The sequence below is a fragment of the Nesoenas mayeri genome (assembly GCF_963082525.1).
Source record: "Nesoenas mayeri genome assembly, chromosome: 14".
In the NCBI taxonomy this organism is placed as follows: domain Eukaryota; kingdom Metazoa; phylum Chordata; class Aves; order Columbiformes; family Columbidae; genus Nesoenas; species Nesoenas mayeri.
In genome coordinates this window covers 3,980,965-3,994,259 of record NC_137556.1, presented here as the reverse complement: position 1 = coordinate 3,994,259, position 13,295 = coordinate 3,980,965, and the positions used below count along the sequence as shown (strand labels likewise).

Sequence of the window (13,295 nt, the reverse complement as noted above, 5' to 3'; positions counted from 1 at the left end):
GATGTCACAGTAAGCACTCTCGGGCAAGCTGGCTAAGGGGACAATGCAGGGAACTATTTTGCAGCCCCGTAACAACACTTCCCATGCTCCCACTAGGAGAAAGGCCTGAATCCAAGGTACAGGCACGACAAACTTGTTATTGTTGGTACATCATCTGTGATAAAGAAAGGGCTGCAAGAGTCCATTTCCAGAGCATTAGGCGACCCCAGTATCTATCCAGGATGCTGACACCACAAGGCCTTTCCCTTAGCAAACCCTGATCCGCAGCCATGAGCAGCAACAGCGCTGCAAGATGCTCAGGAGCTGGTGGGAGACATCACGTTGAAGAAACAACCCTGAGCGTTTCCTAGGAGGTGGGTATTGTCTCACAGGCGATGACTGATACCAACAGCTCCTTTCTCACAGGCACAGAAGCAGACGTCTCTCTTTAACGTGGAGTGGCCCAGATTCGAAGTGGCAGCCTGACGAGGAGGACCGACAACCACGGCCACCCCCCGGGCCATCCATCCCAGCAACCCAACTAACACGCGCATCTGACAGCGCGGTGAAAGCTGGTCTCCACATCAGCGTGCACTCGTTAATATTCCTTTAATACCGTCTCGGGAGCCTCCTGCACCAGCTCAGGTGTTAATCAGCTCTATTTTCTTCCAAAAGCAGTGAACACATCTGGCGTAACAGGCCCATGTTGGGACCAGCCCTGCAGCTGCCCAGCGGGAGAGCCCACCTGTGCTGCTAGAAGCAGAGGCACAGGAGGGAGAACGGGGCCAGCTGGCAAGGTGCGACCCCTGCCAAAACAAGCCAGCTGCCCACACAAAGGGGGTTCAGAACATGGAAAACACTTGCTGTGGGGAAAACCCCCACCACAGAGCAGCGTTGACCAACCCACTGTGTGACAGGAGCCTTGTAACTCTCCCTGATGCTCTTTGCTGGGTCCAATACGCTCAAGAACAACCTTTTCCCTGGCTCGGCATTTCTTCTGGTTGACAAGTCATCCTTGGCCTGCTTGGCTGCAGCTCGCAGCCCGGGGAAGAAGAGCAAACCCTGCCCAGCACGGCCCCGCTGCCAGCACAGCCACCACAGGCACCTCCTGGCGCTGCCAGGTCATTGTCACCAAGCTCCTTGCCTCGCTGCACAACCCACCTGCGGTTCAACCCACCAGCGCCGGCCCCGCTCTCATTGTTTCTGTGCGGGATCCTCGCCGTGGTTGGCTCGCCAGCATCTCGTCCTTTCTCAGAAGAGATAGAGCTCTTCTTCGCACCCGTTCCATTAATTTCTGCTGTATCAGTGCCACGTCTGTTGATGTCAGGAGTTTTTTTACACCATCACCAGTGCTGCTGCTGAAGACTGACAGCTGCATCAGGTTGCATTTGAGGCTTTGGGAGGAAGGGATGTACTATATCCCCATTTTCCTCCGCTCACTTGGGAACTGAGAGGCTGGGACCACATAGATGGAAGGCAAGAGGAACAGAGTATGTTCCAAAGCTCAGGACTGTTTGCTGTACTCAGTAGTGGCCAAGACTCGCTTCCAGACTGAGAGGAGCGGGTTCCTGTGCTGGCAGCAGCAGGGGTGATGGACGCAGTCACCCTTCGGCCGAGCACACAAAGAGCGAGCTGGCGCAGCACTTCCACAGCCCCACTCACTCCCTTGGAACTAACAGCAGGCAGTGGGCTGGAAACGCAGGACCTGAGCCTTCCCCAGCTAACTCAACAGCGGCCCTTCCTCTTTATTTACTCAGACCACGGGAAAATGGAAATTCATGATCAGATTTTCATAGTTCCCAGGTATGTGGCGGTCTGGGCACCCAGCCAGGGCAGCCATGTGCGTACGGAGGGGAAGGAGCTGTAACTCATCTTGCCCAGCTAACTCCTTTGAAAACCTGTCCTTAAATATCAGCTGGACTGAGCTGGCCTCCTGATACACAACACTGAAAGACTTTGGTACATGATTAAAAGAGGGAAGAAGAAGAGTAAAACCAGCAAGAACCTATCCTTTTGTAATTTTAAAACGAAAACCACTGACAGTTATAATCTGCAGGACTGCATAATCTGCGAATCTAGAGACATCAGGACTAAAACCAATTAATAAGTCCAAAGACAGACCAGGAACCTCTGACCCGGTGCACCAAAGGAAAACCAAAGCTGTCTTTTCTTAACGGATCAGGACGTGGGTCAGAAGGCAGAACTCTGATGTTTCTGTGCTCTCGGGGAAGCCACGAGCACGCAGCGCTGCAGCGGTGCACAGCAGATCTGGACACACAGAGGAGCCGGCATTTCCTTCAGAAGACAACTCTCCCACCGCTTTCTTAATCTCCACGCATGAGCTCTTGTGCTAGTGATGGAAGCCAAGGCAACAGCCCCTTTGTACCCGCACGGCTGTGCCAGGCTGCTGCCCGGCCTCTGCTCGGAGCTGAGCACCATCCCTGCCTGCTCAACCCAAACCGCACAGACCAGCCCACAGCCGAGGCCTCTGCGGTGACAGTTCCCTCCACGCGGCCGCTGGGATCCGCCCGAGGTGCCCCCGACACGGAGCCCCACAGCAGCTCAGCTCTGCCCCACGTTACGTGCTGCTCCGGGTCCGGAGGCCACGGGCCCGCAAAGAGTCTTGGTGCAAACAACACGCACGTCACAGACTGTTGTGGCTAATAAAGCCTGGTCTCTACAGGGAAAGTACTAGAAGAACCGGCACTATAAAACCCAATTACTGTGATTTTGTCTCAAACTCATTGATCTGCTTAGAGCCATTATTACAGACCAAAATCCCTTTTATTCCAGGCTAGTTTTCTTATGAGGGGATTGTTCTGAACAAGCCAGAATAGCACAGTAGCAACTCCAAAATAACCACCCTTATAAACATCCCCTAGGAGACGAGTCTGGAAGCAGCGTGGAGGGGCAGCCTTGAACTCTGTCCTGCCGAAAGCCAACACCAAAGGAAAGAACTAATTCCTTCACGCTGCCAGCGAATTCAAAGCCTTTTCCTGATCACAGCCAGGATTCCCTGGGATCAATGGAAACACTCACAGTCCAGCCACACCAGGGACCCAGTTACCGCCAGGCCAAAGACATCCCTGCTGTAAGGCATATTAAAAATTCTGCTCCATTTTGTAGCATGGATAAGACCTTTATCAGTCTTGAGGATGCGAGAGGAACTGTGATAATTTGTGATTTGCCCGAACCAAATCCTTTGCATTAGTAGCTGGTTTGTGCCTGCAGAGAGAACTCCCCACCAAAATTCTGCACTAAGCAGTGTCAGCCGCTACTCTGACTCCTGTTATCTTGACAGGACTTGTGTCATATCCCCAAAGATTTAGTGTAACAGAGACCCTGCATTTTAAAACTACATCAACTCTGCATTAAGATTACATGGTGAAACTTCCTCCTGCTAGAGGAATGCAGAAGTTACACTTCTTGTACTAGCTACAACTCGCTCAAATTGCTTAAACACTGTAGATTTAGGTTGCATTTAATAACTCAGTATGTAACTGCAAATTATATATTCACAACCTGAAAAGTTAATCTTATTACAAGCTACTACTTTGATATTACCTGACATTGTGCTAACACAGACTTTACATTTCAAGCAGCAGCTAAAACATAACTTATTGAATATGTTGATAACCAACCGGTGTATTTGTTCACTTAAGCTCTACAAAGGTTGGCTAAGGAAAACTGACACAGAGAAGACTGCAAAGAGGATTAATACGGGCATTCTGTCCGTGCTTCTATGCCTCACTCTTCACACGAAGGAGAAAAATCTAAGCTCCCAGATCGATACCTATCATTTTGCAATTTTAGAGGAATAAGAGGGAAACTTTTCTGCAGCCTCTTGCAGGTGAACAAGCCATTTTTACACATACAAATGTCAGACTCGTTGCAGAGTGCTGGCCGTGCTCAGAGCGGTACAGAACATTCCCCCTTCTCAGGAGCCCTGAGGGATGTTCGCCCGCATGGCCCGGGCACCTGCCATCCAACCACGGGTGGATTTTCTGCAGGTCCTCTCAAAACACACAACAGATGCGTCTGTGAGTCCAGCTTGAAGCATCTAGGACTAGATCCTGGGGTAATATACAGCTCACACACTTTCCAAGGGACTAATAATGTGATGAATTACAAAGCCCATCAGGGAGAAGATATCTCTGTGCAGGAGGTGCTGGAAACACAGGAGCCTCCACTAACACTCCTGGCGGGCTCGGAGATGGAAGCACACAGAGTGAATGAACCTCCCCACACCATGCACCAGATATCCCGAGAGGGACAAACCGCGGCAGCTGACTGCAAGTGACAGGAAAGGGGGACAAGTACAAAGAGCAAACACTCAGAAGCCATGCATGGCAGACCTGGAGTGTCCCTGCCAGCCTCCTCTCCCGCACCGCCGTTGCAGTACATGGCGTGCAGCTCGATCTCCGTAGCTGGAAAGCCTTGGGCACACAGAGGGCACGAGACATGATCAGTAGCTGTAGGACTGCTCTCAGACACGGTCCTGCCAGTATCTTCATCTCCATCAGCCTAAGGAAGAAGAGAAAGAAATTAGCCAGACAGTTAATTGTGTTATTTCTACTTTTTTGCTGCGTGCAGAGCTTCACGCTGTTTGATAGCTACCCACCCTCTCATAGACTTCTTGTAAAGTTTTATTCTCCCTTCATCATGTACCAACCAGAAATAACACCACTGGCTGAGTAAACCGTGCAGCTCTAAACCAATTCTTCTTCCAAAGGCAACATGTCCTGCTGAATCACAGTTAAACCTCCCTGCATAGCCATACACACCATTTAAGGCAAACATCACCTGTACTGCCGCAGAAAAACAGCAAAGCTTCCATTAATCAGGAAAGCTCAGAAGCGAAACTGATGGAAAACTCATGTGGCAAAGCAAGAGTTCAACACCTGACTTGTGCTCATGTGTTTCTGGACACGATCCGCGCTCCGCGGGCGGCGCTGTCTGGGAACAGCCTCCCCAGGACCAGGAGGCTGCTGAGCTCAGCGGGAGCGCGAGGGACCCCGGGGAGCTGCTCCTCGGAGAGGAGGCGGCTGGCGCAGCAGAGGGGACGGAGATCAAGGAGAAAAGCAACACGGTTAAAAATCCACCTCACACAAAATTACTAGAATCATAGAATCATTTCAGTTGAAAGACACCCTCAGGATTATCGAGTTCAGCTATAACCTAACCCAACTCTAGCACAAAACCACATCCCTAAGAGCCTCATCTAAACACCTTTTAAGCCCCTCCAGGGATGGTGACTCCAGCACTGCCCTGGGCAGCCTGTTCCAATGCCCCACAGCCCTTTCCATGAAGAATTGTTTCTAATATCCAATCTAAACCTTCCCTGGTGCAACTTGAGCCCATTTCCCCTTGTCCTATCACTGGTTACTCGGGTGAAGAGACCAACCCCCTCCATGCTCCCAGCTCCTTTCAGGCAGTTCAGAGATCAGAAGGTCTCCCCTCAGCTCCTGTTCTCCAGCTGAACCCCCAGGTCCCTCAGCCGCTCCATCACCCTTGTGCTCAGCCCCTCACCAGCTCCGTCCCCTCCTCTGCGCTCTCTCTAGTATTTCAATGTCCTTCTTACGATGCGGGGCCCAAAACTGAACACCAGATTCAAGGTGCAGCCTCACCAGTGCTGAGCACAGTGGCACAACCACTTCTCTAGTCCTGCTGGCCACACTATTTCTGATCCAAGCAGTGCCTTTTCGCCAGGGCAAAATGTCACAGCCCATGTTTGTTCTCTGGAAGCCACCAACACTTACTGACACCCTCTTTTTGCATTGGTTACACAGCTGCGAAGGTGCTCCACAGCCTGCTCCATACGCCGCTGATGTTCCTGAGATGCAGCAGACTGCTGCCATCTCACTCAAAACTACAGCTCTGCCTAGTCAGGCTTCTACAAGACTTCTCCACATTTAGGAAAGAAACTTTCCCCGTCTGCCCCCTGACAATGATTAAAAATAGCTATTTAAATATTAATGATGTAGAGAAACCTACAGGGAAATAATAGGAGCGTTTTCTGTTCTTAGGGCTAAGCAGTGACAGGTAGACAGTACACAGCAAAACCGCTGTCTGCTCCCCTCCACCAGTGTGATTGCAGGGAAGCGGTAATTGGGGTCAGCAGAGACGCTCAGTGCCACCGGAGCGCTTTGTCGTATTACTCAGTTTACTACTCGCTTTTCCAAATGAGGCTCTGATCCTGATTTTTACGTCCTGAAGGGAAGGAGGGTGCTTTGTTGGCTCACAGGAGGTATGGAAAAAACTGCAAGACGTGGCCTTAAACCGTGAAACCAACTTGCAAACTGCATTTTTCCCAGACAATGGCTGAAAGGCTATGGCACTGACCGTCAGGAACGGCTCTGGCATTTCCAGGGAGGTTCTCTGCCCTGGATATCTGCGGAGGGGCTGCCACAAACGTTTCTCCATCCCAACACGGCTGTTGAAGCACGTCGCTTACAGCATTAGCACTCGTGCCTCGCTCTCACATCTCCCTGTCACTACATCTCGCCAAGTCCTCACCGTGGGGTGTCACACAGAGCAGCCGTAAAAAACAAGACGTGTCAAATATGAATGATCAGATCAAATCTGCATTATCCTAGTCAGACAACACACACAAAACAATATGATGGGAAAAGCAGCAGGCACTGCTCCTTCTAGCTGCCATTTTTACAGCAATCTTGCAAATTCTGCACACCCTGCCCGCCTACATTCGGTGGTAAATTACTAATTTTAAATGGAAATGCAACATTCTGTAACAAAGGACACCACACTCCCAAAACTGCTTGTACAAAACCTTGCTGTAACAGCCTGGAAAACCTCAACTGCAGAACCAATCACCTCTGTCAGAGGCAGAGACTGCTGCCTCTCCTCTTCAGCAGAGGAAATTGCCTACAAGACATGGTACTTGCAGCCAGCAGCCAGCCAAGAGCGATGCTAGAGGCTGAGCTCAACAACAAGACTCCTGTGTCCTGGCTCAGCATCCGCTCACAACAATCCGGTCCCAGCGGTGTCTGCAGGCTCTGCGCTCAGCGCTGATGTTTCTGCTGCCTTCCTGGAGGGCTGCGGGCTCCGGACCGGTACCTGCTGCCAACCATCATGTTATCGAACAACCCCTAGGAAGCTCCACCGTGCCGCCCCCAAACATGGGGCCGATCATCTCGGGCAGGGCTGTGAGACCTGGGGCACCCTCTGCAAAGCATGAGGGAGGGAGCAGCATCCTGGCCACAGCCAAAGGGGTCACAAACATGCTTTGGTGGTCATGGCTACCTGGCTGAGCACAGCACGGCCGCCTCTCCCCGCTGCAGTGTCTAATTGACCGAGCAGCGCTTTGAGATACCTACAGAATGAAAGGCAGATGAGAGGAGAAGCTGGTTTATTAAGAGGCCTGTGACAATGAGACATCGGAGCTGCAGACGCACTGTACAAGCTGCAGCTTCCCAGAATGAGCTTTCCACAAATGAATCCTCTTGTCAAGAGCTGTACGAGTCTGTATTCGTGTACCCTGCCAGTGGAGTACTTGGCAATCCCTTTGATATCGCTCTCTAAATTAATAGACAAAGGGAGTTTTATCAGAAGCAGGCACTGGAGTCAGGTGTCGGTACAGTGACAGCTGCAAAGCAATTGCTGCACAGGTGTGACAACACGGGGAAAGGAGCTGCACAGCAGCGCACATCTGCATCGGGAGGTAAGACAACGGCCCTGCCACTGACTCACTATTGCTGCACAGAAATCAAGATTTCCAGGCTCAGGTCACTCTCCTTGGACTACAAACCATCACCAGCTCTCAACGCCTCAAGGTCATCTCTATCCCAGTCCAGTCGCTGGGTGAACCTCTCCTCTTGGAGATGGCCTGTGGAGAATAAACACCGCTGTAACAGGGACAGCATGTCAGGACAGGAGTGACTGAGGTTTCCAGGATGCCCCTCACAGCTCCTGGGGTCTCTCTGCATCGCTGACCATCACAGCACGACACCCATGAGCACGGGCAGGTGACAGTGCTGCCGGCCACGCTGCCAGCATCCCCCAGCACCGCAGTGTGCCTGGTATATGAAAGAACAAGCTGGAATTGATAACAACTCTCCAGCTATGGGACTGAAAGGCTCCAGAAGCAGCTGCACGCAGTGCCCAGCCAAAAGGGACCGGAGTTATGAAGCAGGGGAGAAAAGCAAAGAGGGAACTGATGGTGAGGATCCAAACAGCAGACGCCCAGGTACCAGCAACCCCAGGGGCAACGCTGGCACAGCCCAGCGGAGCCAAGGACAAGAAGGCAGGAGTGGCGACAGGACCCTTTCCCAGCTTCAGGCTCTTTTACCTGCACAGGTGCCTCTCTGCAAAGTTCTTCACTCTCCACCTCGACAGCTTCCAGCGGGCTCGGCTGGGTCTCTGCAGAGAAACACCCCCACGTCAGCACGGGTTTGCAGCGCCCCAACTATCTCCTCACTTCTCGATGTGATTTACCCCATTTCTTAACAGCGTTTTCACAGTTTCAAAATGGTTTGTATTTTTGTTTGGGTTTTTTTTTGTTGGTTTTTTTTTAGACTTGCCACAAATGTTATCAGAGAATGTGCAATAACACAGCTGGATGAGGGGTTAAAAGTCACAGCATGGTGGTGTGAGGACAAAGCCACCGCAGCTTTGCGGCTTCATGGGGAGTGAGACTACACACAGGGAATGACACTTGCTGGGACAGAGACAAAGCAAGAATAGAGCTCTCCCTCGCGTCAAGACAAACAGAGCTCCCGCTCTGTCGTCTGCCTCACAGTCTCACCTTCTCTAGACCTTCACGTCTTCCTTAGCAACAAAATATGCCTCCAAGCAGCACCATGACCTCTCTCTCTCCAGCTGCTCATGAATGGGAGCAGCCTCTTCCTTAATTTTCTCACTTAAAACCCTGGACTGGAAAATCTCAAACATGGTAGGAGAGACCAAGGAAGAAAAACTCGTTGGTCCCCAACATATTTAATTAATGTATTTCACAGAATCACAGAATCGACTGGGTTGGAAAAGACCACAGAGATCATCGAGTCCAACCCTTGGTCCAACTCTAGTCTGTTTACTAGATCATGGCACTAAGTGCCATGTCCAACCTCACTTTAAAAACCTCCAGGGACGGCGAATCCAGCACCTTCCTGGGCAGGCTGTTCCAATGCTTGACCACTCTCTCTGTAAAGAATTTCTTCCTAATATCCAGCCTAAATTTCCCCTGGCAGAGTTGAAGCCCATGCTCCCTTGTCCTATTGCTGATGCCTGGGAGAAGAGACCAATCCCCACCTGGCTAGAACTGCCCTTCAGGTAGTTCTAGAGAGTGATGAGGTCACCTCTAAGCCTCCTCTTCTCCAGACTAAACAAGCCCAGCTCCCTCAGCCTCTCCCCATAGGGCTTGTGTTCCAGTCCCTTCCCCAGTCTTGTTGCTCTTCTCTGGACCCGCTCCAGCACTTCAACCTCTTTCCTGAACTGAGGGGCCCAGAACTGAACACAACACTCCAGGTGTGGCCTCCCCAATGCAGAGCACAGGGGAAGGATCACTGCCCTTGTCCTGCTGACCACGCTATTTTTGATACAGGACAGGATTCCATTGGCCTTCTTGGCCACCTGGGCACACTGTTGGCTCATGCTCATATTTCAGCTCTCATGCTTTACACAAATATTGACCCTGAAAAACCTGAAAATTTCTTGATTGCATTGAAGAGACCACTCCTGACGCCTTCTTTTGAGCGGTCCCTCCGTACCAATGTACATCCTGGTGTCTCTGCAGCAGCAAGTCCCCAGTAATCACAGAACTGTCTTAGAGGAAATGGGTCCAAAACCAGGGAATCCAACTAAATTACCCAGATAATTTTAGCCCTGACAAACAGAGCTAGGAAATAAATCTCATTTTGTACAAATAACTTGAAAAATTTCTTCTCTGAATTAAATTTTAAGTGGGTAACTTCCAGTGCAAAACTCAGAAGATTCTCAAGTGCCTCTTACCTGGGCAAACAGAGATCTCTTCTTCAGCAGAGTTTTCTGTGGCAACATCTGGGCTCCTTTTATTGCCAAGTGGGGTCAACACGGAGAGGCTGTTCAAAAATATAAATATAATATAAATCTCCAATCCAATAGGTGTCACAGCACACACCCGCCTGTCTCAGTTCAGAAGAGCAGACAATGCCATAATTTCCAAGCGGTCAATACGTGATTGCCAGAAATGATCGAGATAACAGCGAAATATGGGTACAAAACGCTGTCCTAAGCAAAAACCCCAAAGGGAACATTTTTTTCTTCTAGAGGCCCTTGACGAAAAGGCACCAAGGGTGACTATGTCACATCAGGGGAGCAAAAACACCCGCTTGCAACTGTGGGACTCCCCTGATTCTTTCTACTCTTAGAAGATCAGAGAGTTACGCGGATACCAGCACTGTGCTTCCTTCTGTGTGGGGAAGGAAACCCTCAGAGGGGAAAGACACAGACCTGCTTTATCCCACATTGCCCTCCCGCTCCTCACACCGCTAACTTTCTCCCTTATGGCTGCGCTTGGCGCCAGAAGCAGCACGGACGCAACAGCAGGCGAGGGGTCCCTGCGGCAAAGTCCGAACAGCATCAGCGCGGCTGTTCCTCCACGCAGCACCAGGAACCGCTCCTCTCATTCCCAGCTTCGGAATCCTCCGGGCTTTTTCCTCCCCCCGCGCCGCAGAGTGTCTTTGGGAAACAGGCAGGCATTGCTGAGCAAGTCTGGCACCCATGCTGACACGCTCCGCGCTTTGCGTGGCGCTCTGATTAGTCTGATCAAGTATGCAAGAACACACTTTAAAAACATGAATCCCCACACTGACAAACGGAAGATTTATTAAGCTCAGCCACAGGCCTTAGAGAGGAGAGAACAGCCACTGCTGATTTATGATAAATAACAAAATTCTGATAGGAAATCACAAGTGGCTTTTCTCTCTAAATAAAGCATCTCAAAGCATTTGTTATGAATCCAGGCTGAGCGTGTTTTACTCTGTGTCTAACATCAGGGCTCGCTTCAAAAGGACTCACAAAAAACAACTTGCTATGACATTTATAAAATGGGCTAATCAATTTGAAGTCAAACCACATTTCTTGCTACACCAACTATCTCCTGGTAACAAAGCCTATAATCATTTATTAAAACCCCAATCTACCGTGCTCCGCACAAAGCGTAAAACAATCAAGCAGAGCGCCCCGCAGAAAGCAAAGCAGCTTCTTCTCGCTGCTGCCGCTTCCCAACCCGCTCCACCACCTCCAGGCGGCTCTGAGCCGCGTTTTCCCACCGAGCGCCGCTTGGACCGGCCGGCCAGGGCACCCGGTTGTACCCGAGCGATGACGGCGCTCGGCAAACTACCAGGAGCCAGATGGCAACACTTAATGTGCACAAAACTGCGAAGAACGCGGTCATTTCTTGCCTTGCTGCAGATGTTCCAGCTGCTCAAGGAGGGGCCGCAGCATCCGAGTAAGTCCTGGCCACGAGGGGACACCAGGAGCTCCTGGGTGGCTTGGGGAATGTCCCAAACTAACCCCATCAGCTGCACCAGAGGAAAGAGGTTCTGCTCTTTTCATATTCAGCCCTGGCCTCTTCTGCCTTAAGCAGGGGAGAGGCCAGCGCTGCAGAGCTCCACAGGAGCTCAGCCCTCAGCTGCCACAGGCTCATCAGGTTCCTCCTGCTCCCCAGGGCCAACTTTAAGCTTGTTAGAAAGGTGCAAGAGGGATTTTCATACTCTGCACATTGATATTAACTGCTCAGGCCAAATGCTGTTAGATCACAGGAAAGCTGGCAGTTTTGTTCCAAAGCAGGTTTGAATTATAAAACCCAGCAAATTAAAAACATGACACTATCTGCCCTCTCTTGTAACTTGCTCGTTGAATCCTCTCCCATTTGCCCTTCTTCTCCAAGAGCCTTTGCTGCAGAATTGCCTCCCACAGGAAGAAGAATAAAAAGCAAAAGAGGAATAGGCTTAAATCTGAAGAAAATCATGTTGACTTGTCCCACACCTGTCATCTGCTGAAGCAGCTTTTCTGGAGCACTGCACTCTATCTTTGGCTGATAGGCAGTGCCGTCTGGCTTCCTCCTCCCTTCTTTCCTCTTCAGCAGTAAGACAAGAACATAAAAATACACACAGAAACGCAGTAAACCCTCCACCGTGCTGCCTCTGTGCCTTCCCAGGCAGACCACGTGAAGACACGGCTATAACTCACCTTCAGCTCACCCACCCACCTCCACAGCTTAACTGCACCATGTCACACAGCCGCAGAGGGCGAGGATCGAGTCCTTCCACTTGTACTCGGATGCACCTTGTTTGTTTTATGAAGCAGCAAGAGTAACTCATCTCTGCTCCCCAGCTGCATCCCACCTCTCCCCCACACTGCTCCAAAGCCGTGTGTTTCCAGGGACACCCCAGAGCAGTGGCTGCAGACCAGCCTGTCCAGCAAGCCCTAAATGCCCCGGGGAGAGCGGAACAGCACAGGTCACCAGAGCGAGCCCGTGGGCCCCACAGTTTGATATCACCCTCCTCACCTCTGGGCAATTTGCATGGGCTCCTCATCTTCAGGCGCATCCTCGGCAGGCAGCACCTGGGAGGCCTGGAAAGGAAAATTCTGATGTTATATAAAACAACATACACAGCTCGCCAGGATTTGCTGGGTCATCACATTCTGTCTGTGGCACTGCATCCAAGCTGTTATGTATTTTGTTCTGTAAATGGTTAAGTATCCATCCTGAACTAGTCAGTTTATTGCGTCCATCTCTCATGTTGGTGTTGCGGTAACGCCCGGCAGTGCTTTGGGCTCCCCTGCTGCCCAGACACGCTCCAGGACAGTCCGTGCCCATCCACTCGCACCAGCCTCGTCCATCCCCTTCCACACCCTCTGCCTGTTCCTAGTGTCCACTCTAATACACTTGCAGGCAGCAGCCAAACTCTTCTCCATCTCCATTTGTGCTGAGCTAAACTACCCAAGGTTTTCAGTGTCCCCTTGCACTGCCTCGAGCACCCAGCAGCCCTCACCTCCTCCGGTTTAAAACCTCTTTGCCTGGGCAGGGACGACCCGATCAACGGGTACAGCTGATGTTTGACCATGAGAAGCACTTTCCTGAAATTTCCTATAGATAAGATCTGTTGCATTTTTCCTGACTGGGAAATCTGCCATCTCATCAAAGAGAGGGAACAGATTAACCTGCACAATTTACAGCTGGTAAATCTGTGTGCATTTTAGACCATTTTTCTTTTAGCTCTACAACTCTACTTATTCTTTCCTTTAAAATCTGTTCAAAAGCCTTATGCACTGCCAAGGTCAGGCTAACATGCCAGTCATTACCCAGATCCCTT

At 50.9% G+C, this 13,295-nt stretch overlaps 1 protein-coding gene across 6 annotated transcripts in view; it reads right to left on the bottom strand.

Moving 5' to 3' along the window:
- Positions 1-13,295, bottom strand: part of UIMC1 (ubiquitin interaction motif containing 1) — a 41,062-nt gene that overhangs the window by 5,561 nt on the left and 22,206 nt on the right. For all 6 annotated transcript variants that reach the window (XM_080353207.1, XM_080353205.1, XM_080353210.1 and 3 more), the window contains 4 exons: positions 12,488-12,552; positions 9,946-10,034; positions 8,288-8,358; positions 4,335-4,503 (listed from right to left, as the gene is read on the bottom strand). In XM_080353207.1, coding sequence (XP_080209333.1) covers positions 4,335-4,503; positions 8,288-8,358; positions 9,946-10,034; positions 12,488-12,552 — 394 coding nt within the window. The remainder of the gene's footprint in view (positions 1-4,334; positions 4,504-8,287; positions 8,359-9,945; positions 10,035-12,487; positions 12,553-13,295) is intronic.